The sequence below is a fragment of the Balaenoptera ricei genome, chromosome 16, assembly GCF_028023285.1.
Source record: "Balaenoptera ricei isolate mBalRic1 chromosome 16, mBalRic1.hap2, whole genome shotgun sequence".
Lineage (NCBI taxonomy): Eukaryota > Metazoa > Chordata > Mammalia > Artiodactyla > Balaenopteridae > Balaenoptera > Balaenoptera ricei.
Genome location: NC_082654.1, coordinates 983,026 through 1,009,084, shown reverse-complemented (window position 1 = coordinate 1,009,084; position 26,059 = coordinate 983,026). Strand labels below are relative to the sequence as shown.

The 26,059-nt window shown below is 64.0% G+C and overlaps 1 protein-coding gene across 12 annotated transcripts in view; it reads left to right on the top strand.

The window, feature by feature from the left end:
- Positions 1-24,867, top strand: part of PWWP2B (PWWP domain containing 2B) — a 30,827-nt gene extending 5,960 nt beyond the window's left edge. The window contains exons 2-5 of one of the 12 annotated variants that reach the window (XM_059900092.1): positions 2,530-3,824; positions 10,013-10,087; positions 16,754-21,673; positions 23,428-24,867. In XM_059900092.1, coding sequence (XP_059756075.1) covers positions 2,530-3,824; positions 10,013-10,087; positions 16,754-16,767 — 1,384 coding nt within the window. In that variant the 3' untranslated portion in view covers positions 16,768-21,673; positions 23,428-24,867. The other 11 variants (XM_059900089.1, XM_059900087.1, XM_059900094.1 and 8 more) reach the window with 11 other exon arrangements.
- Positions 24,868-26,059: the final 1,192 nt, after the last annotated feature.

Below are 26,059 nucleotides of genomic sequence, written 5' to 3'. Positions count from 1 at the left end.
CCAGGGGCCTGGGAAGGTGGGGCGGGGTGCAGATGAGAGGGGGGTGTCGGAGTGAGCCCCCAGTTCATGGCCTGGGTGCCTGTGAATGGTGGGCAGGAAGTGGGTTTTGGGGAGGCCTTGGGAGCAACCCTCCAGCCCCAGATGTGTGGATCTAGCCTGGTGTGTGGGCCCCCTGGGTCATGTGTGTGCACACGTGTGTGGATGCATGCTTGCATGCATGTGCCTGGGTTTAGTTTGCCAAATTCTCAACCTGTTCTGAATGCCCACGAGGGGCTTGTTGAAGGGAATGAGCCAGGTGTGGGGTCCAGGGCCCACTCTGATGCCTGGGACTCGGGTGAGGTTTGGTGACACACCAGCCTGTCACGCCCCTGGGTGGGGGCTTGTCGCCCACACCTGGACACAGGCAGACTTTTTCCGTGAAGGGCTGGTGGCCATGCGGTGTCTGTCACAGGTGCTCAGCAGTGCCGCAGGGGCCCTGCGCGGGCAGTGGGCGCGGCTGTGTGCCAGTCACACCTGACTTACAAAACCTGGTGGCTGACTTGGCCTGGGGGCCATGGGGTGTGGAGCCTCTGTGCCCAGTGCCCAACCTGGGGCTGGTGAGAGGGCGGCCGACAGTCAGGGCATGATCCTGGGGCCCCCTTTCCCACCCCTGAAAGTCTCCGCCCATCCTGGTGGAAATCATACACGCCTGCTTCCCGTGGTGGCTGCAGGAGCCGTGAGACGCACCCCGCGTGCGGCCACCGCTGACAGACGTGGTCTGTGGTTCTTGTTGTCGCCATTGGTCGGCTAGGACGTGGGGGCCTGTGGCTGCGGGGGCCGCAGTGGGTGCGAGTCGGGTGGGAACGGCTTGGTCCTTCCAGGGAGAGGGGCCCTTGAAGAGCCACATGCCCATGGGTGATGGGGAGGGGGGAGGGGAGGAGGGGGGAGGGGAGGGATCGCAAGGGCTGCCCCCCACCCAGCGCAGAATCCCACCTCACAGGGGGCCAAGTCCCCTACTGCTGGCCCGTGGCTGGACGCTCCCCCCCAGGCTGGCCCTACTGCCATCTCTCTTTCTCTCTCTCTTTCTGTACCCCTCCCCCTCCCCTCTTCTCCCTCAGTCATGGTCACAGGTCACAGGTCACAGGTCAGCCGTCTGAATGAGCTGCATCCTCCATGGCCAAGCAGAGGGCAGGTGGCTGTGGCCCTGGTTTGCTGGACCCTGTAGATGAAGAAGTCATTTTTGAGAAATGACTTCTTTGAGAAACAGCAAAGCTCACTTACCTTTTCTACTCTGATTGAATTACACAAGGGAGGGAGACACTGAGGTACAATATTCTAATCCTCGTTTCTCTTAACTTGGCTCAAAGTCTGTTCTGTGCTTAAAAGTGAAAACTAACAGCTTTTAGCTAAAGCAGTCTTACAAATTAAATCGCATGTGTTTAAAGTTATGTGTGTCACCGCCAAAGGAAGGTGTAGCCTGTTTGGGCTTGGCTTTCCTTACTTGTGCTTTCCTGTGGCTCAGAGAGCAGCTTGCTGATCAGATGTGACTTCCCCACATTCCCAGCGCGGGGCCTGGCGGTGACGGTCATTGGCTCTAGAAGGGCGCTACTCCCAAGCCATTTGATGCCGGGACACCTGAGTGGAGGCTGCTGGCCCCGAGCTTCCCGGGGAGAGAGTCCCGGCTGGGGGGCCCCGGAGGTGCCGGCCACACGCTCAGGCTCAGCTGTGGGTCCTCGCGGGAGGGGGGCCTCCTGCTTTCTCTGGCCCCTTCCCATGGGTCACGTGGCCTTATCGGTGCCGCCTGGCCAACTCTGTCCTGGAGCTGGAGGTCCTCAGGGAAGGGGCCGGGGGTGCTGGCAGGAGGGGTGGTCCTTCCAGGTCGTGGTGGGCAGGGGCGGCCTGAGTGACACCCTCACCTGAGAGCCGTGGGAACAGGTGGGCCCAACTCAGCATTCAGGAGGGAGCAGGCTCACTCCCAGGCCCGGGGCTCTGGTTTGGTGGCTGACCCCTGTCCTTGCTGGGCCTGGCCACGAGCGGCCCCCACCCCCAGACACACGTCCAGCACCCGGGACCCCGGTCCTATGGGCTGTCCTGGGACTGGGGGTCCTCCCAGGGACACACGTGGGGTCTTCCCTCTGGGAGTGCTTCCCTCAGGGAGGAGGGGCCTGAGTGGGTGAGGCCTGTGAGCGAGGGCCACTGGCCACACGGCAGCCGGCCCCCCGCAGGCCAGGTCAGGCCCGTCCCCAGGCTTCCTGGGCCCCAGGCCTGCACCGGGTCCTGGGAGGCCTCCAGCTTCAAGCCCGCGTCCCCCCTGTTGCCACGAAGTGAGGTGTGGATGCTCAGTGCCTGTCGGGCCGACGGTCTCCATGCTGGTCGCTGGTCGCGTGACTTCAGAGAGCGCAGCCCGCAGCTGGGACGCCCCCGGGGCACGTGCTGGGGTGCTTGCCTCTGTTAAAGCCCCGAGATGCCGCTGGGCCCTCCGGGAGTGGGGTCTGCTTGCGGCGGGGCCCTCCCTGTCCTGACTGTCCCCTTCTGTCTCCCCACCGCCAGGTCCGGCCTCTTCGGCCTGCCCCCGTCGGCTCCGCCGCCCCAGGCCCAGGACCCGCCTGTCAACGGCTGCCACGGGCCGGCCCCCACGGAGGGGGACACAGAGGCGATGCAGCTGGGGACAGGCCCCCCGCCACCTCCCCGTGGGGACCAGGCCCCTGAGACCGCCAGCCCCGAGCCGCCCCCGCTGCCCGCCGGAAGCCTGCCCCCGTTCCCGCCCTATTTTGAAGGCGCCCCCTTCCCTCCCCCGCTCTGGCTGAGGAACACGTACCGGCAGTGGGTGCCGCAGCCGCCCCCCCGGGGCATCAAGAGGACACGCAGGCGCCTGTCCCGCAACCGCGACCCTGGCCACCTGGCCCTGAGCCCCATCCGCCTGCGGCCCCGCCAGGTGCTCTGTGAGAAGTGCAAGAGCACCCTGAGCCCCCCGGAGGCCAGCCCCGGCCCCCCGGCCACCCCCCGGCCGCGCAGGGAGCCCCGAAAGCCCGAGGACCCCGACGGTGGAGGCGACGCCACCGCCAAGAGGAGCAAGAGGGAGAGGCGGCAGGAGGCGCGGGCCCGGGTCCCCCGGAGCCCGGTCATCAAGATCTCCTACAGCACGCCCCAGGGCACCGGCGAGGTGGTGGAGATCCCCTCCCGCGTGCACGGCTCCCTGGAGCCCTTCTGCCCCCCGCAGGCCCCGCCCGGAGGCCCGGACCCCGAGGTGCCCAGGGACAGGCCACCCGCCGGGGCCCCCGCCTCCATCCCCAAGCTGAAGCTGACGCGGCCCCTGCCCCCCAGCGCTGCCCCGCCGCCCCCCAAGATCCGCCTGAAGCCCCACCGCCCGGGGGCTGGCGAGCAGGAGCCCGTCTACAGGGCCGAGCTGGTGGAAGAGCTCAAGGGCTGTGGTCGCGGCCCCCGGGCTGGCTCGCCCGCGCCCCTGGCTGACGGCTCTGCCCGCTCCGGGCTGGCGGACTCGTCTTCTGGAAGTTCCGGCGAGGACGACGACTGCAAGGGGTGTCCCCGAGGTGAACACGGGCGTGACGGCCTGGCTTTTCTCGCCGCCTGCCCCCGGAGAACTGGCTGTGCCAGCGTGTCGGTGTGGAGCAGCGACAGCCTGGACGAGTCCAAATCGTCCAGCTCAGAAGTGACGTCACCAGACATGTGTGACCTCTCGTCCGGCGACGGTGCGTCTGTGCCGGCCTCGTCCAAGGATGCGCGGCCGACGGTCCCACCGCTGACGGTCAGGCTGCACACGCAGAGCGTCTCCAAGTGCGTTACCGAGGACGGAAGGACCGTGGCCGTAGGGGACATCGTGTGGGGTAAGGTTCATGGTTTTCCTTGGTGGCCAGCACGTGTCCTGGACATCAGTCTTAGCCAGAAGGAGGACGGGGAGCCCTCCTGGCAAGAAGCGAAAGTCTCATGGTTTGGTTCTCCAACTACATCGTTCTTGTCTATTTCAAAACTCTCCCCTTTCTCTGAATTTTTCAAACTGAGATTTAACCGTAAGAAGAAGGGGATGTATCGGAAAGCTATAACAGAGGCTGCCAATGCCGCCCAACACGTGGCCCCGGAAATAAGGGAGCTCTTAACCCAGTTTGAAACGTAACTCGGGTTCCGACCAGGTGAGTGTGTGCGGGGAGGGCGGCCTCTCTCCGGCCGTCCCGAGCCTGTGTCTGCGTCTGGGCTGTCCCTCCGCCCTGGGCCTCCGTGAGCCAGGGGGACGCGAATGCCCCTGGCCATCTGGCCCGCTGCTCCGAAGGGGGCCGTCTGGACGATCGCCCCGCTTGCTGGCAACATTGTCCAGCTTTTCGATTCACAGAAGAGGTGCTTTAAAAGCAGGCGAGTCGTCGGCCACCTGTTCAGAGAACAGAGCTAGTTTGTGTTTTGCGGCCGTCTTGCAAAGGACCGTAAAAGGTCTCCTTGCTCTTTCATTTCCCTTTGGAGAAAGGAGAGGGTTTTAAATATGGCAGCTTTGACTGATGGGGCGGTAGCGAACGCAGGGAGGGGCTTCCTCTCTTACCCACTCTTCCCGGGCTGCAGCCGGGGCCTCCCTCCCCCACCTCCTGCTTGCAGGTGCGTCCAGGGGTCTGACTTTGCCGGAAGGAGGAATGTCACTGAGCTGCCTGCCCTCGGAGGTAGTGCCTATGGCCCAGCGCTGCTCTTCTGCTGCCAGTGGGGGCTCCCCTCCGTCAGCCGGCACGTGGGTCCTGGACATTGGTGCCGGGGGCTCCAGGCTCCTGGTGGCGGGGCCGGTGCTCTGGGATCTGTCCCTGGGCCAGTGCCTCGCCCTCTGTCTCTGCCCCCAGGAGACCTTTGGAGGATCTCCAGCCACAGGCCTTATGGAGCCTGTGTGGGGCTGGGAGGTGTCACCACCTGGGGTTGGAAGCATCACCTTGTGCCGTTGCCGTGTCACCAGGTGGGGCGGGGCATCACCGTGTGGCATGTCCGGTCACCTCGTGGGGTGTCAGGAAACGGCCGAGGGGCTGAGGGCGTCTGCCGTGAGCTTGCCCTGGGCCCCGAGATGCAGGCAGATGTGGGCGTGTTCTCATCTGGTGGCTGCCGCCAGCTCTGGTCCCTGGGCAGTGGGGTGTGTCCAGCAGTCACTGGTGCTGGTGGTCACTCTTCCCAGTTCTGACTGCCCTCTCTGTCCTCCCCTGGTTGGTCCCGGGCGGGCTATGGTCCCCCGAGGCTCCAGGCCGCCTGGGTGGACCGGAGGGGACATGACAGGGTCCCCTGTGAGGGGCAGCCCGTGGCGGCAGTGGTCTTCCTGGCTCCGTGGCCTCATGCCCACGCCCACAGAAGCAGCCGGCATGGCACGGGGGCTGGCCCAGAGGACGAGCTGGGCCTCTGCCTTCGTCTCCGGACCCTCAGGTGACCTTGTCTGGCCTGGCTGTCCTGCTCACCCACCTGTCTGTGCCAGTTTCCCGGGTGACGTGAGTTTTCAGGGCTGGGCAGGGCCAGCCCATGTGGCTGGGGAGGGGCTTTGTGGAGTGCTGGTGCCCGCTCCCTGCTGTGCCGGGCGCAGCGGGGTCCTGGGATTGAAGAAGCAGTGATGAGGGGCACGTCTGGGCCGGGGTCCCTGCCGGGGCTCCTGAGGCCTTGTCCCCACCCCTCCCCCACCTGCTTCCCACGTCACTTCCTGCATGGCTCCCCGGATTCCGGGCACGACCTTCTCCTGTTGGGGACCAGGCACATCCCCCATCAGTTCTGGCCTTCGTGTTGGGGCGTGGCGCCGACCTGGTGGCATCCAGGCAGCTAGGGTCTCAGGTGAGGGCGGCCAGCTCACCTGAGGGGCAGCGGTCCAGAGAAAGTCCAGATGCCCTGGCATCGGGCTTCCTGGGGCATCTCCCTGCTGTGGCCAGGCTTAGGGGCACCCCTGGCTGCAGCCGCGTCCCGCTGGCCTGGGGACCACCCGGGGGGCCCTGCCTCTCTCTGTGCCCTTCCGCTCCCGGCCCCGCCCCTCTGCTCACAGGGCCCAGCCCGTCTTTGGCCTGGTGTCGGGCAGCTCGCCCACGTGCGCCTGCTGTGGGCAGAGACAGCCCCGTGGGTTCAGGGCTCTGCGTATCAGGAAGCAGAGGAGGAATCTCGCCAGACGGGTTTGCCTGCTGTGGGGGCCTGTGCCCCCCGCCCCCGCAGGGTGTGGAGCTTTGGGAGCGTGGTGGGGCGGCCTGGATCCTCTCGGCGCCAAGGCACCAAGTGGTTTTGGCTGATGGGCTTTTGGGTTTTGTTTTTTGAGGCTTAAAGACTGAGCTGAGGTTTGTGCCAGCCAGGTGGCTGATCTGCTGGCGTCAGCAAGCCGGGGTCTCGCGCTCAGGTGGGGTCTGCGGTCTCCTGGTGGACAAGTTTGCTTTCAGGTGTCAAGTGTCTGGGGAGCAGCCGTCCAGGCTGCTCCTTGAAGGGGAAGCAGGGAACTGCCCTCTCTGGGGAAGGTGGGCTTCCCCAGGCAAGCTGAGGGCTGCGGGGCTGGTGCAGGAGGAGGGTCCCGGCGGAGCTTGTGTGAGATGCTGGTGGCAGTGCCCCGTCGTGGTGCTGAGGTAGGGGCCAGGGTCACCAGCACCCGGGCGCGTCCTGGGAGGAGGAGGGACCTCTCGGCGGGCGTGGGCCCCCCGGGCCCCCCACGGGAGGGCTGGGAGGCTGGCACAGGGGCCTGGAGCTCGGCCGGGAGGCCTGCTGGGGAAGGTGGTCCTCCAGGCCCCACCCACCGGCCACCCCGGCCTGGTCCAGCTGACCCTGCAGCCACCTGAGGACGGCTGAGGCGGTGCCAGGAGCTCCTTGGGGTTTGGGGTGTCTGTGCTGCCCGCAGGTGTGTCAGGAGAGTCTCAGCAGAGGTGGGGCTGGGCCCCTTCCAGGGACGTGTGCCCAGCACCTCTTCCCCGAGAGACCGTGCCCCCTTTGCAGGGCTGCTGGAGGCTCGGCTGAGAGGTGGGTGCCCATGCGGACGTTGTGAGAGTCGCCGAGCCGGCCTGGGGCCTGGCGGCCAGGGCGCTGGGGAGAGGCCAGCGGGGCCTGGCTGGGCACAGAGGCTCTGAGCAGGCACCGCCCCCAGGGTGCTCACGTGCTCCTGCGGGGCGCATCTCCCGAGGGCTCCGCACCCTGCTCTGGCCCCAGCAGGCTGGCGACTCTGAGCCCCATTTCCCCATCTGTCTCCCGGGTAGGGGCTGAGTGAGGGGACTTGTCTGCAGCCGGCTTTCTGGCTCTGCTTTCCCAGGGGTCCTCCCGTGTCCCCCCGGGGTGGGGCCGGGGTTGTGCTCCTGACTGGATGGGCTGGGCAACTCCCGCTGCCCACTGGTCAGGGGGGCGAGGGTCCTGCAGGTGGGACAGGGATGCCCTGAGTGCGGGGCTGGCCCCCCAACCTGACGGGTGACAGCGACTCCTCCCGGGGCTGGTGTGACCCCAGGGCCTCTTCCTCGCAGACCCGGTTACGTGCTTCTTCTCTCCCCACCCACCAAGGGGTCGGCCTACCAAGGACTGAATGCTCTGCTGGATGGGGGACAGAAGTGTGCACAGTCACCGAGGCCCTTGTCTGGGGGGCTGGGGAGAGGGCTGTGACTCACAGTCCCCAGATTCGTGCATAATCACGCACAGGAATGTGCTGAGAGGGGACAAGGGCCTCCCAGCAGAGTGTCTGGTGAGGAAGCTGATTTGGACTGGGCATCTGGGAAGGCTTCCTGGAGGAGGTGACATATAGCTGAGATTAGAACAGTGAGCTAATCATGAGCTAATAGGGTGGGGATGAGCATCTGAGGATGCAAAAGGAGCAGCATGTGCTGGGGCCCGTGGCAGAAGGAAGCTGGGCATGTCCTTAGGGGTGGGGAGAGGCCCAATGTGGGCCTGGTGGCCTGAGGCCCCAGCTGTCGCCTTATCCTCAGAGTAGGGGTGCCATGGGAGAATTTCAAGCAGAGGGTGGATGGTCCTGTGCTCTGGGACAGCAGTGTGGTAGGGGCCCGGAGGCTGGAAGGATGTGCCAGAGGATGGAGGCTCAAACCAGGATGGGGCGTCAGAGGGCCACGGGGAGCAGGGGGCAGAGGTCCAGGGGACGGGCTGGGCTGCTGGGCGCGCCCAGAACTCGGGGACCACCATGCCCCTCACCGGCCGTGGAGGAGGTACTCCGGTTGCCGGCATCTGAATGCCTGGGTCTCGGCTGGGAGGAGTCTCGGGGTCCAGCCTCAGAGGAGCCTTGGGGCCGAGTGATGGATTCGTGGGATGACATGGGTGAGGACGAGGCCGTGGGTGAGCACGGATGGGCTGGGGCCTCGCCCAGCCCGCGGGGACCACCCAAGTGAGGGCAGGCGGTGATGGAGCCGTCCGTTACCAGGTGCACGGTCACTGGGAGCGCACCCCGAGGGCCTGGGAGGTGCGGGGACGGGTGCCCCGGTGTCCTGGGAGCCGTGACAGCTCAGAATGCCACCCAATGTCCCAGCCTCTCAGCCCAGTGGGAAATTAACAGACCCCGTGTGAGCTGGGAGGGTCCAGGGCTGGGGCCCAACCTCCCGTGGAACCGCAGGGGCCCTGGCCCCTTCCCTTCCTGCCTAAGTGGCCGGGCTGCTGGCCAGCAGGGAACTTACGGGGCTCACTTCGCTGGCAGCTCCGAGCGCTGGGTTTTTTGGTTTCCCAAAACCAAAAGGAGGAGGGCACCCTTGGTGTGAGCCTCGTCCCCTATGAGCTTCCTGTGGCGCTGGCACAAATGACCTCACGCTGGGCAGTTGGAAACAACAGAAATCTCTTCCTACGGTTCTGGAGGCCAGAAGCCCGAAGTCAAGGTGCCGGCAGGGCTGTGCTCCCTCCGAGGCTCCAGGGGAGGGTCCTTCCTGCCTCTTCCAGCTCCTGGGGGCTCGGGCGCTCCCGGGCCCGTGGCCGCGTCGCCCAGCCTCTGCCTGCGTGGTGGCGGGGGCCTCTCTGCTGTGATGCGTCCCCCCGCCTTCCTCCGTGAGGACCCTGTGAGGCGTTCATGGGCCACCTGCTTGGCCCAGCCTGATCTGCTCGTCTCAAAGCCCTCATTCCATCACACTGGCCGCACCTGTCCCATGGAAGGTGACGTCCCGGGTTCCAGGGCTGGGGCCCCACTCGCCCACTGCGTCCTCCGCCCACTCAGCGGGCCCGTGTGGATCCGTGCACAGCACGTGCGGGGAGGCCGTGCACACGGGCCGGCGGCGGCACCAGGGCCGCTTTCGGCTTCACAAGGTGACTCTCCCGGGAAGTAGAGACATCCGCGGGAAGCCAGCTGGGTCCCGTGCCGCCCGGCTGCTGGCGGCCGCCCGCCCCGCCCCGCCCGGGAGTGCTGACTCGGCGTCCGGTCCCCACGCGGAGGCGTCCAGATCCTGTCTCCAGGGGCCGCTGCCCTCCTGTGCCTCTCCTAGAACGGTATCCTTGAGGCGAATGCCCCAAACGGGCTTTTCTCTGTTCCAGTGCTAAATAAAGATGTACTTCTGCTTCTCAGCTGACTTCCGCGTTGCTTTCAGGGAGCTCAGGTCCTCTGTGAAGGTTGTAATTATTTTGTTCCAGAGGAAACTAAGGCCTGTAATTCCGAGGCTGCTGCAAGGGCTCAGGCCCCGCCCCCTCCCCGAGGCCTCCCCAGGTGGGTGCGCCGGGACACAGGCCCGGTGTGTGCAGTCGCTCTGCTGGGGTCCCTAGCGGGGGCGGGACTTCTCCCAGCCTGGGGGAGGGGCTGCGGGCCCCCTGGGCTGGGCCTGCCGAGCCCAGTGCTGCCCCCCCCCCCCACTGGTGAGATGCCTTAACCACTCTTTGCCAGGGGTCCCCACCGCCAGCTCCAAATACTCGGCCCTGTTCCTGTCCTGCTTCTTCCCCGCTGGACGGAGCACCTACCCCAAGGTCGGAGGTCCCGGAGCACACGGGGAGGAGCCCGAGCTCTGCGCTCCTGCGCCATGGGATTGGGGTGCGACCCCTCCACAGGACGGTGGTCCCTCAGCTGCCCGTCGGGAGGCCCTTCTGTCCTAGTGACCTGATCAGCTCCTTAGCCATCCTGCAGTAACACTTTGGTCACCTTTAGATGCGGTCTTACAGAACAGACGGACGAGCGTCTGCGTCGGTTCCAGCACCTTCCGGAGTGACCAGCGCATCTGTTGTAAGCATGGTGGACTGCCCTCAGTCCAGGCGAACGTCCTCTTTGACGCCCAGATCGTCCCATTGCTGGCCATGGGCTCATCGGCTCATGGGGCCACCTGACGACCACAGCGGTCTCTGGCAGCGGCCTTGCTTTCTGCCAGGACTCGGGGTTCTGGGTCACCGTGGGCATTTCTGGCCCAGACCCAGGGTCAGCCGTTTCCCGAAGAGTCCCGGGTCCTCTCAAGGGGACTGGTATCCAGCCGCTATCCTGCCTGGACGCGAGGGGTGCTGGCTGCTGGGGTCACACTGTTTCCAGGTGGTTTCTTAGGCTTTGCAGTTAACAGACCTTGGAATTTCTTTCAGGAGAAAAGAAATCATGACTTCACACTGATTTTTCTAATTCAGATTTTTTACTTCTTCAACTTTCGTATTTGTATCTCTATCTCCTTATACTGAAGAACTTGGTTCTTAGTGATATTAGCACAATAATTTTACATGCAAAAGTTAATATATGTCAAATATTTAATATATGTAGACTACGTCACGTATGTAATCGTTTCAGACAGTGATGCCGCCAGCTTGCCCGTGGGCCTACACCAAGCTTTGCTTGCAGGCCTTTTGTCCCTGGGCTCTGGCCCTTCGGGGGACACGTCAAATTCCTGTTTCAGAGTTATCAAGACAGCGCCCCCTCCGTGGTTGTCATGACCGCAGGCACCGTTAGGGTCACTGAGTTCCTTTTTTCGTTCCATCTGTAGAGATTCCTTTACGTTTCGATTCCGTGCAGGTTTCCAAGGGTCCCAAGTCAGCCTGAGCATCGCCCGGCCCCTCCGTGCTGACCTCCTCCTGCAGGCCTCCTTTCTGCCGTGTTCGCTTGTCCTTGTGTTTGCAACGGAAGCAGACACGCAAGGCGCCCCTCCCCAGCTCTCGGCTCCGTGTGGCAGAGCTGCAGTGCCCGCCCACTCTGTGCCCGGTGGCCACCTCCTCAGGGGCTCTCTCCTGAGCACCCCATGTACGGCTGTGACCCCAAGGAACCCCCAGAGCTTGGGATTCTCCATCCCAGCATCTTTGTTTGTCACGGCTCCTTCACAACCCACTCCTTCGTTCTTTGCTGTTCTGTTTGGGGTCTCCCCTTCGAGGAAGTAAGTTCCTGCACACCCAGACCCACGCGCTGCCTGGCACAGGGTAACGCACATGGGGGCCCGGCCTGCGCGCGGCCCTCCCCCGCCCTGCCCTGCGCCAGGTTCATGGAGCTCTGCACGCTGGGCTGCATCGCCAGGAGGGGGCCCGTGGCGCCCTGTCCCACAGGTGGGGAGACCGGTCCCCAGGGAGGCAGCTCCCAGGCCAGGCTCTCCCCTGTGCATCCGGCAGCCCCTGGCCCTGGAGAGGCAGAGCCGGATGCCTGACGCGTGCCTCCCCCCACGCCCTCAGCACCTCGGGCGAGGGGAGATGCTCCCCAGCCGTGGAGGAAGGGGCCCGGGAGGATGGTGTGGCTCCGGGCGGGTTGGCATCTGCCCCATCATGTCTCTGGGTTAAGAACCCTGAGCTGGGGGTGTCCACACCTGGTCTACACAGCAGATCTGGATGGAGGGGGCAGCGCTGGCTGGGAGAAGGGGCCTCCTGGGCCTCTGGACCAGGAGGTGGGCCACGTGTCAACCCTCTGCGTATCCTGGGGAAATGACGTCAACAACAGCTTTCCAGCGCTCCATCCCGGAGGAGCTGGCGCTCCTGGGAACTGTCCCCTTCCCCTCCCTGTGTCTGGGCCAGGCTCTCACCAGACCTGGTGCAGTCTGGGTGTGGCTGAAGGGACCACGGGACCAAGCGGGTGACTGGGGAAGTGGGTGCTCGGGGGCCATGGCCAGCGCCTTGCTGGTCTCCGCTGGGTTGAGGGAGTGGCTTTTCCTGAGCCGCGCTGGATGGCCCGGTGTGCGTGGCCCGTGGAAGGTCGTGCGCCCACAGGGCTGCCGTGGACCGCCTTCCCAGGTGGCATCGGCGATGCCAGGCCACAGCCGCCTTCCTTTGCTTCCTTCTTCGTGAGGCTCCGTGGTTCTCACTTCCAACGGTGGCTGCTTTGTTTGTGCATGAGACACTGACGTCACCGCATTTCGGAAGGCTGTGGTTTGGGGAACAGGGCTTGTCCGTTCTGGTCTGGTGTTGAGCTCAGCGGCCTGGTGATCATCCCGCAGCCCAGGCCCTGTCGTGGAGGGAGGGGAGCCCCGCATCCCCCCATCTTCTCAACAGGCCCCCGGTCTGCAGGCAGCTTAGCCCCGTGAGGGAGCTGAGCCTGGGGTGTCTGACCGCCCTGTGTGGGGAATGGGCTGGAGACCCCAGGTTGCGATGTACTGCTGGGAGCCCAGGGTGGTGTGGCCTCTGCCCCACGGCACCCTCGTGGGGAGACCCGGCTCAGGTGTTGCTCACGAGGTGCATTGGCGTGGCCCCGTGCCGGTGGCGCCCTCCCGCTGGGTGCCCTGGTGCCTGGACGCTTCCCGGTTAACCTGCTCCCGGCAGGCAGGAAGTGGTGGGGGCCGCCGGGGGAGCCACGTTCGGTGCACGTGGCGTTCGCCTCCCAGTTCGAGGGGCCTCCGGCATCGTGGCTCCCCCCTCAGACGCCTGGGCCCCCGGGCAGCTGTGGGGCCGCATGGCCTGCCCCTTCTGGTCAGGGTTGGGGCGGACCTGATCCCTGGGGTGCTGGCCACAGGAGGCGGGGGATGCTGGGGCGCTGCAGGGCCCTTCCAGGACCCAGGCTAGAGGGAGCGCCACCTCCAGGGATGTGAGGGCAGGAGGGGCCTCCGGGCCAGGACTGGGCTGAGTGGCACTGGGGCGATTCTTGGGGAGGGAGGAACTGGGGGGAAAGGGGTGAGGAAGCCTTGCTGGGCAGTGGAGTTGGTTCCTAGCCAGTGGGTGTCTTCCTCCTGGGAAGAAAAATGCGCTTCTCTCTAGAGGACCACCAGCAGCCTCTTGCTGTGGTCTGTGCCCTTCCCGCAGTTTCTAGGTGGGGTGGGGGACAGCAGGGCCGGGGCGCTCTGAGGGGCAGCTCAGGCTGTCGCGGTGAAGGGACGGGGACCACCCCGCCCAGAGGGAATGTCCCATTATTAAAGAGGGGCCGGTGCGTCCCAGGCAGAGGGCCTGTCTTAGTCTCGGGGGCATTTCCCTGGCTGATCAATCAAGAAGAAAGTACAGGGAAAGTCCGGGTTTGTCCCCAGAGTTAGGAGAACCCCTGCTGTCCTCACAGAGGCCCGGGCCAGCCTGAGGGCTTCCGAGAACTGGCCCGCTGGCTGCCCCAGGCCGGGACCCATCCCCCTGGGGCCTCTGCATCGGGGCTTCTGCCTGACCACCAGGGCTTTGGTCATCGCTGCTGTCCCGCGTCCGCGTCCTCTCCGTGCCCCCCACCGCCCCTCCTTGCCTCTCCTGGGGCCTCTGGTCGCTGGGGACTCGGGGGTGGGAGGGCCCGGCAGCCACCACAGGCGGTGAGGACGCTGCCTGGTGTCCGCTCTGTCCTGGGGCACCTGCAGAGGGGAGACCAGCAGCGTCAGGGAGGGCCTGTCCCCAGGACTGGCATGTGGAGGGGGTATTTGGCGGCCCAGACAGCTTGGGCAGGAGGCGGTTGGGAATTCGAGAACAAGGTCCAGGATTTTGTTTTATGGTTTCCGTCTTTTTCTTTGCCAAGGGCAGTGTCCCCGGAAACCTGCTGCTGGCAGACACTGCAGAGCCTTTCCTGGAGCCCACCGTCTGCCCAGCCCAGGGTGCTCCCGGAGGGGCGGCCTGTCTCAGGCACTGATGGGCAAGACAGACCCGGCTGCGGGTACTGGGCCCCGGGTCCTGGGTTAGGGAGGGTTCTAGGCCCCAGGTTGGGGAGGGTTCTGGGCCCTGGCTTAGGGCTCTGGGCCCCGGGTCCGGGTGTGGCTTAGTGGACGTCATGCCCAGAGGCTCCCGCTCTCAGGGGTGCCCCGAGACTGGGAGCCCGCCGCCCTGGGAGGACGAGTCTCCTTAGCAGGGGCCTTAGCGCTACACTCAGGACTTAGATGTCTTTCCCGTGTTTGCTCAGGGTCCTGCCCGGGCCTCATGCCTTGCATCCCTCTGGAGATGGCTCTGGAGCCCCCAGCCCTCTCCATCCGATGCTGAGCTGCTTCTTTGGACCAGCCTGGGGGCCGTGACCGAGCTCCGAGGCGATCGGGAAGCACGGGGCGGGGGGGATGGCCAGAGAGGGGTCCCTCCGGCACACCCCAAGTCGGGCTCCTGGCCGGGAGCTTTCCGTGGAGCCCTGGGGGAGGGGGATGACAGGTTGGAGCCCGACGACCGGCTGCGGCTGGGGCGAGTGTGCGGTCCAGTTTGCTGTGGTCACCGCTGGTGTTTCTTTCCTGGTCGTTGGAATCCTGGGCGCTTTGGATACGGAGCAGGACGGCGGCTCCCCTTCCCCACCTGCCGGCCTGGCCGCTAGGCCGCGGGGTCACTGCTTTCAGACCTGGGCAGCGATGGTGACAGGAGAGGCTTGTCTGCCCTGAGGCTTTGCCAGCCCTTCTGCTGACGCAGGGCTCAGGGCCCACAGGCAGCCTCCGGGATGGTGGAAGGCGTTTGCATTTCTCTGCGCAGATGCATCTCCTGGATTCTATATTTTAAAAATAAGTGGAAAAAGGCTTTGGTTCCTATTTCACATTATAGTAAGATGTTCCTGAACATGATATCTTTCCATTGAATTTTTATTTGTAGCAGTGTTACGTATGCTCATGGTTTGAAAGCCCACTAGTAACATGAAATGTGTAACGAAAGGATTTCTCTGCACATTCCTACACTTATCTTGCTGTTTCTTCTTTCATGATTTCTCAGCTGAAGCCTTCTTTATGGACTTTTTTCCCTGTGGAAAAGGAAGATTTTGCAACCTCATAACACCCCCTTTTCCTGCCACACGAACACACAAACGTGATTTCTGGCTAAATCAAGATTCAGTGTTGATATTAAAAATTGCAGCTTAGGGGCTTCCCTGGTGGTCCAGCGGTTAAGACTTCGCCTTCCAATGCAGGTTCGATCCGTGGTCGGGGAGCTAAGATCCCACGTGCCATGTGGCCAGAAAAAAAAAAACCAAAACATAAAAAAAAAGAAGCACTATTGTAACAAATTCAATAAAGACTTTAAAAATGGTCGACATCAAAGAAGAAATCTTAAAAAAAAAATTGTAGCTTATCCATGTAGATAATCATGAATATATTTTGTTTTTCTTCAGATCTGTTCTCTGCAGAGTTGAATTTGCCTCATTTGGGGTTGTTTATATATAATCAGTTATTGGTTCCCAGGTCTCTGAGAGAAATCGAAACCTCTCAGTGCCTTCAGACACGTAGGGTATTTGTCTCAGTTTATGATCACTCTGTGAACAAACTTCCCCAAAACACAGTGACTTCAGACAACTCTGCTTGGTTATTTCTCATGATTGTGTGCGCTCCCGGCCAGTGGCGTCGGCCGGGCTGGAGTGTCTGCGGGACTCCTCGCCTGCCCGAGGCCTCGGCCGGGGTGGCCGGCACCTCCCCTCGCACACGCACGCATGCACGCCCGGGCCCTCCACGTGGCTGGCGTGGCAGTCTCAGGGCATTCGGGGTCTTGTCACAGCCGCTCACGGCTTCCAAGACTGCAGAAGCAGACGCCCGCTCTCAGGGCTCGGCCAGGCTCCGGCCGGCATCTCTCCCTCCTCCTGTGTAGGAGCGCCTCATGGGTTCGGGTATACCTCCCCTGCGGTGGGGGGAAGCAACCGGCTGTGTGGCCGGCAGCCCCCGTGCGCTCCGCCTGTTCTCGCTGGACTCTAGGCACCTGGCCCTCCTTCCAGGCTCCCTCCTTCCCAGAGCCTCCTGTGACGGCAGAGCTCCGGTGTGGGGAACACTTTCCCCCTGGCTTGCGGGACTTGGGGAGACTCCCCTCCTTGAGATCCCACTGCCTTCTTTAGGGAGGGGTTGGCCCTGAGACGCTGGGCTGTGAGGTCCGCTGTCCGAGGTCCGCTGTCCCTGCTCGAGGATGACCACCTGGTGGTCAGATGGGAGGTGGGGACAAGTCAGGAAGCAGCGCTGAAGCCTGGGCTCCCCGCCAACCTGGGAGAGGATTTTCTTGTCCAGGGTCTGCCCTCTGCCCCACCCCCGCCCACCCCTGACCCCAAGGGGGTCTCTTTAAGCCAGGAGGGTGCATCTGATGGGGGGGGCGGGGCTCCTGGCTGGGGGCGGGGCTCCAGGGGTGTCAATCACTCCTCACACTGGGGCCTTCTGAGCCTTGAGCCTGGGGCATGTGCACAGCCATCAGCCCCCCCAAACCCCCAGTCACTCACGGCTGGCAGGACCCAGAACAGCTGGCCTGCCTTCAGCCCCTGTGTGCCTGGCCCAAGGCTGAGGGGCTGCAGGACAAGCCTGTGGTCTGGGTCCGTGGGCCACTGAGGATCCTGCACCTTCCCCGGGCAGTTCAGGGCCCCTGGTAGGTAGGGTGGGCACGGGGGCATGCAGGGGTCAGACACCTGCCCCAGGAGAGGGGCAGGGGCACCAAAGGAGGCGGGACTCCCGAGATGGTGAGGGTTGGGTGAAGCTGAGGGACCACAGAGCCTGAGGGAGAGGCTCAGAAGAGCTGGGTGGGCGCCCTGGCCTGGTGCTTGGACTCCGAGAGGCCTGCCCCCCGGCACTGGACCCTGAGGTAACCTGTGTCCCTTTCTGCTTCCCCCCAGGTCACAGACAATGAGGGGATGGCTATTCCCCTGCAGCTCCTGACTTCAGGGGTGTCCTCCGCACCCCCGCTCCGTCCCAGGACCCTGCAAGCCTTCTGGCCGGCTGCGCGCAGAGACCCGGCCCGCGGGGTCAGCCTGGTTCGAGGCCTCCGGGGGCAGCAGGTGCGTCTGGCCACGAGGACAGACCCCCGGAGCACTGCGACTCCTCTTGGCCAAATGTATTTATTCCCCCGACGCAGACTTTAGCTTTTCTGGTTTGTGAAGAGCCAGAGCCCAGCAGCAAGGGTGGCCTCCGGGATCAGGGCGCCCAGGGGAGCAGGGCCGCCTCACCTCCCTGCTGGCTTCGGGACAACCCAGCCCCGGGCGCACGGGGTCTCTGTGCGCTTGACAACCGGCCGCCTCCCCATCCCCATCCCCCTCCGTGTTCGTCCAGAGCGTGGGTCCCGCTGGGCTCCCCGCACCAGCCCCAGGGCTGCCCTGTCCCCCTGTCCCGTGCGGGGGTGATGCAGTCAGACTTCAACGTGAGAAGGATTAAAAACCTCGCCTGTTCTTTGTAAGAGGGCGTTCCGTACCCCTTTGTGTCACTCTGAAGACCAAAAAGCAAAAAGAAAGGTAAAGAAAATGAGTTCTGCTCTTGGTTTAAATGTAAGAGAACAAAGAGGTGTGCGAGGAAGTCACCCTGGCTCGGGCGCATCTGCGGTGCTGGGGGACCCTGGGGCAGCGCTTATCGCGTGGACAGTGCGGCTTTGGGGACGGGTCGCTTGCGGTCCTCCTTGCCCGTGGGCCGGGTCGTTGTTCTGGCTGCTGCCGCATCTCGTCCGGCCCCCCTCAGGGCTTTCTAGCTGGCACGACTTTCCCAGGCAGGACGACGTCTCAGGAGGTGGAGAGTTTTGCTCTGGTTTCTCCCTGTGAAACCTCGACCCCCTGGTTTCCTGGTCGGCTCCTTCAGAGCCGAGGGACATCCCAGAGGGGACGGTGGTGCCTCTGCCTGTTCCTGGCTTTACTAGAACATTCGGGGTGTCCCCGCACCCAGCAGGACCTGCTCCTGGCCAGGCCGGAGGTCCTCTCCAGGATGGAAGAGGGGTGGGACTCCCCTCCCCGTGGGGCCTGGGGTTCTGGGCCTGACTCTTGGGTGCGGGTAGCGGGAAGACGGTGGTTTTCAAACATTTGGAGCGTCAGAGCCCTTTTCTCAAACAGAATCTTACCAGAATAAACCCCCTAGGAGGAGCTCTTCTGGTCCAGGCCCTCCCACCCTGAGACCCCCCCTAGAGGAGGGAGGGGCAACCTTGCATGAGTCCAGGAGGGCAGAGAGGGGGTGCAATCCTTCGCCTGCCCTCCCCAACCCAGGGAGCCCCCTTATGCCCCTGCCCTGAGGGTCCAGCAGAGCCAAGGCCCCGACTTGGGGCAGGGCAGCCTGGCCTCCGTGCGCAGGCCAGAGGGGCCGTCCAGACCCTCTGCGCCCGCGGTTGCCCAGAGCTGTTGCCCACCTCAAGCCCCGCTCTGCGGCCTTGGTCCTAGACGGCTCCCTTGGGGGCCAGGGGCTGCCATGCCCACCTTGAGGGAGACGCGGCTGCCCTGGGATGAGGCCTGGACTTGGGGAGGAGGTGCCGACCGCGCAGAGAGAGACAGGGCGTTCTCTGTAAGCGAGGCACTGCTCCGTGGAGAAACGCGTGCCTCAGAGTGATCGGGACTCCGGTCCCCCGAGATGGCAGCCTGCCCTGGGCACGTTCACTCCTGACTACCGGCCTGGCTCTCCCAGCCCGGCTCTCCCAGCCCGGCTCTCCCAGCCCCTCCCTGCAGGCCAGCGCAGCAGGACCAGCCCCAAGGTCAAGTGCGAGGATGGCCACCAGCACATGGGGCTTTGGAGCTCCACAGACATACGGGGGACCGCCTCTACAGGAGACACAGGCAGTCCCGTGCCCTGGAGTCGTCCCTGGACCGTCCCAGGCCAGCGCCCTCTATGGTCCAGCTGGGCCCGGCCCTGATATGACCCTCAGGCCTGCAGGCTCCCCGGTCCCTTGACCACCCTGCTCCTGACGACCTGATGCCGCCTGGTCCTGCTCTGGGCACTCTCCTGCCCTGGGCTGGGGGCCTCTCCATGCCATGGCCCCAAGGCTCCCCTCCAGCCACCCACTGCTCAGACACCCAGGGCACCCAGGATGGGGCTGCCCCCACTGAAGCCTTCAGGAGGGCGGCTAGGCCGGAGGGGCTAAAGGGGAGCCAAGTCCTGAGCTGGAGGGGCTTCCCCTGGGATAGAAGGGAAGCCCCCAGATGGAGGAGCTGCTGAGCAGCTGGCCAGAGGGCATGAAGCCTGGCAGGTCCCCTCTGGTCTCCCACACCAGCACCACTCTTTTAGTTTCCATGGAAGCCTGGGGCTGGGAGGACCACCGCTATCCCGTTGTTCGGATGGGGGCACCAAGGCCCCGAGAACGCACCACCAGGCGGTCCTGTCCCAGGTCTTTATACGCCCCCGCCAGCTGGGGTGCACTGTCCCCTGGGACAGACAGCAGTTCTAATTGAAAGGGAAGGCAGCCTTTTTTTTTCTTCAGTCTTTGTGACTGTTTCTTTAAGCAGCAAATTGATCATGTTCTCTTGCCAGTTTGATTTCATTGCATCTCACCATGCCCTTCTGTGTGACCGTCATTCTTCTTAGGACCCAGGAGGTAGGACCCTCACCAAGAGCTGGCCCCCCAGACCTGGGTTGATGGCTGGCCCCTGGTGATATCTGGGATGCCACAGTGATGTCCGACCCTCCGCTCCTTCCCCCCACCGGCCGCCCCCCCAGAGGCTGGGCACAGTGGCTGTAGGAAGGGAGTGGGCCTCCAGGGGAGTGGGCACCTTGGGGGGGGGCGGGGTGGGAAAAGCTCAGTGGAGCAGGAAGGCCCCTGCCATTCTGGAAGGGACTGGGGAGGGGTCCCCTCAACAGAGGGACCCCACAAGCACGTCCCAGGCAGGAGGGGCCGGTGTGCTCAGGAGGGGAAGGGCAGGGAGGCCGGGCTGTCAGCGGAGCCGAGGGAGCCGTCCGGGGCCCTCCTGACTGTGGGTCCCAGCTTCCCACGGGTCTCCCTACGGGAGCTCGTCTGCTCCGAGAACAGAGCCGGCCGGGCCTCCCTCGTGTCCCTGTGGGGAGGGTTCTGACCCCTTAGCCTTCCGGGGACCGGGGTGGGCCCCGCGTGGAGCCCGTGGGGAGCCCTCGCCCCGCCCCCCGTGGCCTTCCAGCCTCCAGCCCCACAGGTCCCTGCAGGCACCCAGCAAGCGCTCGCCCACCCGGTCACACGACCCTGCTCCCCATGGGGCTGGCCGCCCGACCCCCGCCCCTTGGCCAGCTGTCCTCACCTTTGCTGTGGAGCAGGCTGGCCGGTGGAGGACAGCAGGCTGGAAGGCGACAAGTGTGCAGGGCACGTGACTGGCTTTCTGTCACCCTCCCCCCGTTCCTCCAGGGGATGGGGTCTCGCACCCCCTCCCAGCTGCGGCGGGGGGCAGGGGCTGGCGTGGCCGGTGCGGGAGGAGAACACCCTCCTCCCGCTCACTGCCCGTTCGAGGTCCTCCAGCCAGGTGGCCCACTTCGGCCAGTCCGCTCCGTCCCGGAGGCCCGAGCCCCCGACCCCCGATCCACGGTCTTCAGAGGCCAGAGCAGCCAAGGAGGCACGCACTGCGGGGACAGGGCCCACGTGGGGTCCTAGGTCTGGAGTCCACGGTCTCCTTAGCGTGGCCACTTCCAGGCTGAACCCACATCAAGGAGAAGGAAGGTAGAGGGACACAGGACACGGCCCATGGCGGCCTGGCTCCCCCCGACACCCTGGGGTGGCGGCTTACTTTTGGACTTGCGGTGCCATCTAGAAGGAGCCATCGGGTGGAGGGGCTCCGATTGGGTGGCGGCCCAAGGAGGTGGTGGAGGTGGGTCTAGGGGCTGGAGGGGCTTCCCCTGGGATAGAAGGGAAGCCCCCAGATGGAGGAGCTGCTGAGCAGCTGGCCAGAGGGCATGAAGCCTGGCAGGTCCCCTCTGGTCTCCCACACCAGCACCACTCTTTTAGTTTCCATGGAAGCCTGGGGCTGGGAGGACCACCGCTATCCTGTTGCTCAGATGGGGGCACCAAGGCCCCAAGACCGCACTGCCAGGCCAGGGTGAGGCTGAAGGGGTCCGGGACTTGTCCTCTGGGGGGGCAGCCCCTGCTCACCCTGCCGCCCACCAGGGAGGTCAACATCTTCTTCAGCTCTCGGAACTCCATGGGGTGTGCGACCTGCCTGTACCAGGCAGTGTGATTCTAGACGTGGGCCTGGACCCCAGGGAGGCCTGGGCTTCCAGGTGGGGGCCAGGTGCTGTGCAGCAGGGGTCGTGGGTGGGGCTCTTGGCCCCAGGATGACCAGCTTCTGCAGCCCCTCAGTCCCCGATCCCCCCTCCCCACTGCGCCTCTGGTCTCCACTCCCCATAAAGCACACAGTATGGGAACCTCACATGCCACCTGCTAGGCTGCTCTTGGGGGTGGGGGGCGGTGAGGGGCAGAGCAAACATTTCCGGGGCCCTCACCGTGGGCCCGCAAGTCGCCACGGTGCCCACATCTCACAGCTGGGGCCACTGGGGCTGGGGCATCCCAGCTGGTCCCCGAGCCCTGTCTGCAGGGTTTGAAGGCCCTGCCACCGGTGGTGTGGCCCCCCTGCTGTACCAGGAACCCCGTTGCCGCGTGACTCTTCTGGGCGTTACCAGATCCTTCCCTGTGTTCCTGGTCTCAGGCCACCCAGGAAGCTCTGCCTGACTCCCCTGCCCAGTCTCGCCCTTCCTGCCTTGGGCCTGGGGCGCGTCCAGCGGGCATCTCCACCGCTGAGCGGGAGCTGTCAGTGGTCTGAGGCTGGGGCCGCGGGCACCCAGAGCCTCCCGCGGAGGAGGCAGCCGGCCTCTGCCCTGGCAGTCGTCAGGCCGAGGTAAGCGATGCGGGTGGAGGAGGTGAGGAGGCGGAAACCAGGTGGGACGTGGCCGCCCTGCTGGCCGGTGGGGGCCCCGTCCCGGCCTGAGAGTGGCCGTCGCCTGCTGGGGAAAAGCTAAGTGGCTTGTGCTCTTCCCGCACCCCCAGAACCCCAAGGGAGCCGATCAGCACCCAGTGGGAGGCAGGGGCCGGGGCTGGGGTGGGCTGCCCACAGCTCCTTGCCCACCTTCTCGGGCTGGAGGCACGTCAGCGGACGCTCCGGTGCGGCCTTGCTGGGCCTGCGTCCCGTCAGTTACGTGGTTACCAGGGCCTCCCTTCCTGCCCCGCCCTCGGAGCACCCTGGCAGTGCTGGCTGAGTTATTTTTAGCTCCGCCTGACGCCAGGGTTGCCTTTCACCTCGGAGATCAGAGGCCTTGGGCTGGGCGGCCAGTGCCCTTGACCCTGTACTTTTACGGACTGGCTGGGCATAGAGGGAGGCAGAGCAAGGGGATGTGCCTTTCTTCCTGGTGTGGCTGAGGGCAGGGGCCCCTGGGCCCCAAGCCTGGGGGTGCGGCCCGGAGAGCCCGAAGCTGGGGTGGGGGTCAGAATCCTCATTCTTCAGGAAACTGAGGCTGAGGCCTGAGCAAGTGGACCCGCCCCTCCTGGGGGTGCAGGTGGGGATGGGGGTGGGGATGGCGGTGGGAATGGGCGATGGGGATAGGGGATGGGGGTGGGGTGGGATGGGGTGGGGATGGGGGATGGGGGTAGGGATGGGGTGGGATGGGGAGGATGAGGTGGGGTGGGAAGTCCTGGTCAGCTCAGACTGCGTTACAAAGTACTACGGACACTTATTTCTCCCAGGGTGGAAGGCAGAAGTCCAAGGTCAGGGTGCCGGCTGATCCAGTGCCTGGTGAGGGGCCCCTCCTGGTGCACAGATGGCGCCTTCTGATGACTGAGAGAGCCTGGTCTCCCCTGGGGAGGACACTGTCCCTATTGTGGGTGTCTCACCCTCATGACCTCATCGAAACTGAATTACCCCCTAGGGCTCCTCTCCAAATACCGTCGTGTTGGGGATTATACGTCACCATGTGGATTTGGGGGCTGTGGACACGAGGAGGCACCCTGGACTGGGGCGGTGTGAGCTGGGCCTCAGGGAACAGCCAGGAAGGCGGCAGGAGGAAAAGCGGGTGCCGGGGGTCTTGAGGGAGCCGGGAGGACGGTGAATGGACCTGGACCCGACCTGCCGGGCACTGGGGAGGGGTGAGTGGGGTGGGGGAGGCCTGAGGATGGGGTCCAGGAAGGAGTCCTGCGAAGGGGGTGGGGTTGCAGATGAGTGTGGCAGCACGGGGGCGGGGGAGGGCAGGCTGGGGTTCAGGCGGAGCCGAGCCGTGGCCGGGCTGCTGGGGCCCGGGTGCTGGTCCTGCACAGGCCTGGACGGGTGGGGCCTGTGCGCCCACAGGAGGAGGGTTGGGGGGGCCGCCTGCTTTGGGGAGAAAGCCTTGCCGGTCCCTACCGGTTGCGTCAGCCCCTCCTCCCCCTTGCTCCTGCCCCCCCGGGTTTCCGGTGGGAGCAGCATGGGGGATCGCCCGGCACAGGCCCCCGCGGGCGGACGGGAGCTCCTCACGCAGGCGGGAAGGGGCTGTGTTAGGGCCAACCGCAATGACAGTCACCCAGCCTTTGTGTCCCTAGTCTGGAAGCAGGTTCAAGCACAAAGCTCCTAATGGCCATTGGTCATGGAGAGAATGGCCCTAAGGAATTCCGTCGTGTTTTTAGGGCGAGGACTCATGACCGGAACCGGGGTCAGGAAGCCCTTCAGTCCATCTCGTCTCCCCAGGCCAGAGGCACCTGGTCATTCCAGAGCCAGATTGACAGAGACACCGCTCTCATCCCATCAGACCCCCCCCATCACAGGGTGCGATTCAGCGGGTTTCAGGGCGTTCACAGGTTGTACCGCCGTCACCACAGTCGGTTCCAGAGCCTTCCATCACTGCCTTCAGCCACTGCCTGAGCCCGGCCCAGCCCCCGAGGCCTCACGGCCGAGTCCCGTCCCCGGGGAGTCGCCCAGCTTGGACGTTCACACAAGCGGGTCTCGTGGTGCGTGGACTCGGCGCCCGGCTTCCCCCCCCGGAGCTCAGCGTTTGCAGCGCCCACACTGCTGCCTGCGTCAGGGCTCCCCTCCGTCGTGGGGAATAGCGTTCCCTGGCTCGGATGAGCCAAGTTTTGTTTGCCCCCTTTTCTGTCGTGGACACTTGGGTTATCTGCCTTGTGGCTGCTGTGAATACCCCGTGCAGTCTCGGGTGACATGTTTTCATCTCACCTGGGTACACGGGGTCCTTACCTCCTGGGATTCACTGTCTCAGGTGACTTGCTGAGACCCTGCTCCCTGGTTTCGTCTGAGACGCAGGCTCCTGGCCTGTGGCCCAGCTGCCTCCCCGGCCTCCCCCCACGCCCAGGGTTCCGTGCCCCGCCCCACCCGAGTGGCTGCAGAGAGGGCAGTCGTAGGGTGGGCTCCGGAGAGGAGGGGCACAGGCCTGACTGGTCCTCCGTCACCCGGCTCCTGGCACGCTGTCCAGAGATGCCTTCCCGTCGTCCGCCTTGCTGCAGATGCGCCAGCCCTTCCGGACGGTCCCCGACCAGCAGCTGCCCTGTGCTGAGTAGGGGCCTCCTGGCCATCACAGCTTGTCCCACTGGTGCTCGGGAGGAGAGGGGCAAGGCGGTGAGGCCCCCTCCCGCAGCCAGTCCCAGGCCCCCCTGGCCTGGCGTGTGGCGACGGGGCCCCGGAGGTGCCCAGGCCCAGCAGGGACGACCCTACAGGCGCAGGCTGGGTCCACCGCGCGGGCATCGCCTTCCCTTGGTGGGCTTCTTGTTGCACCTGGTGTGGAGCCCTACATCCCGGACACAGGACAAAAACTCTGGGATTAACCAAGCCCCCATAGCAACTGTTGCCATGGGCTCTCCTAACCTAAACCGGACAGCCCCCCACTCCATATTAGGTAAAATAATCACCATGTAGTAACCTTGTAGTATCTTGACCAATCACCTAATGCCATCCTGCCAGCAGGAATTTTCTTTGTCTTGAGGCTATAAAAGTTGGCCACTAGCCCACAAAGGGGGCCGGCTCTCCCTGGTCCATCAGGAAGTCTGCCCGCTGGATTCGCAGCGCCCCTCACTAACTCTGCTCCTTGTTCTCAATAAACTCACTCTCATCTAAAATACTTCGTGTCTGGAAATTCTTCTTCCAACCGGCGCGCGGACCACAGCACTGCTTTCCTGGCGAGCCCCCTGCGTGGATGGCCTGTCCGTGTCCGCACAGGCATTTCCGGGGTGGGGTCATAAAACCCTCAGGGACCTGGCGTGTGTGTTTGCTGGGACATGGGTGCACCCCTGGCCCAGGGTCTCATGTGGCGGCTTGGTTTCTGCAGGAAGGGGAGCGCAGCCCTGCTTTCTCAACGTAGCACAGGATTGTAAATGTGCTGTGCGGGCATTCCACGCGGTGAGGCTCCGCTAACCAGAGACCTTTCCTACAAACAGCCATCACTCTGGGCTCAGTCCTAGAGGAACCCTTTCTTTCTGGGTCACATATTGTGCATTTCCCCCTGACATATTTCACGTGTTAGGTCCCAACTTCAAACACATTAGCTCTAAAGTAGACTATGTTTAGCTTGATTTGAATTTGGCTCCGAGATTTTAAAACAGAAAAAATTCCTGACAGAACGATGTATCTGAAGAGATAACATGGTTGATCTTTGTCAAGAAAATGTCTCACTTTCTTCAGGTATTTGTGGTTGGGTTAGTATTTACTGGGAGTGGACATTGTTTCACCCACCAGGGAAATGTCTAAAACATTAGGCAGATGTTGCACATTGATGCAGGTACTCAAATACTTTATCTCTTTTCAGAAATGAGCTTTTTGGTTTAATTGCTCTGCACGTACTGGCTGAGATTAAACCACGTGTGCCTTCAGAACGGAAAACCCTGCAGAAGTATTTAGATCCATCTGCAAAGCTGGGAATGGACCCCACTGGGCAAGCCCTAGAGGGGGGCTGTGTGCCTGGGCGTGTGTGCACGTGTGTGAGTTGCATCAAAACAGAATTGCACTTTCAATGTGATTGTTCCTTCCTTTCAGGCCACTGCTGAGGTGCCCGCTGTCTGTGGCCATCACTAGCAGTGGAGCCCTGGTCTGCGGTGGTTCCTGGACGCCCTGCTCCATTCACCAATGGGGAGACTGGCTGTTGAGGGGCTGGGCTGAGCCTGGGCCACTGTTCCCAGGTCCTGCAGGGCTCTAAGGGGCCCCCTTTGGTAGCCTGGGGATAATTTTTTCATATTTAATAAACTTTTAAAAATTGATAGACTCTAGGGCATTCCCTGGCAGTCCAGTGTTTAGGACTGCACGCTCTCACTGCCG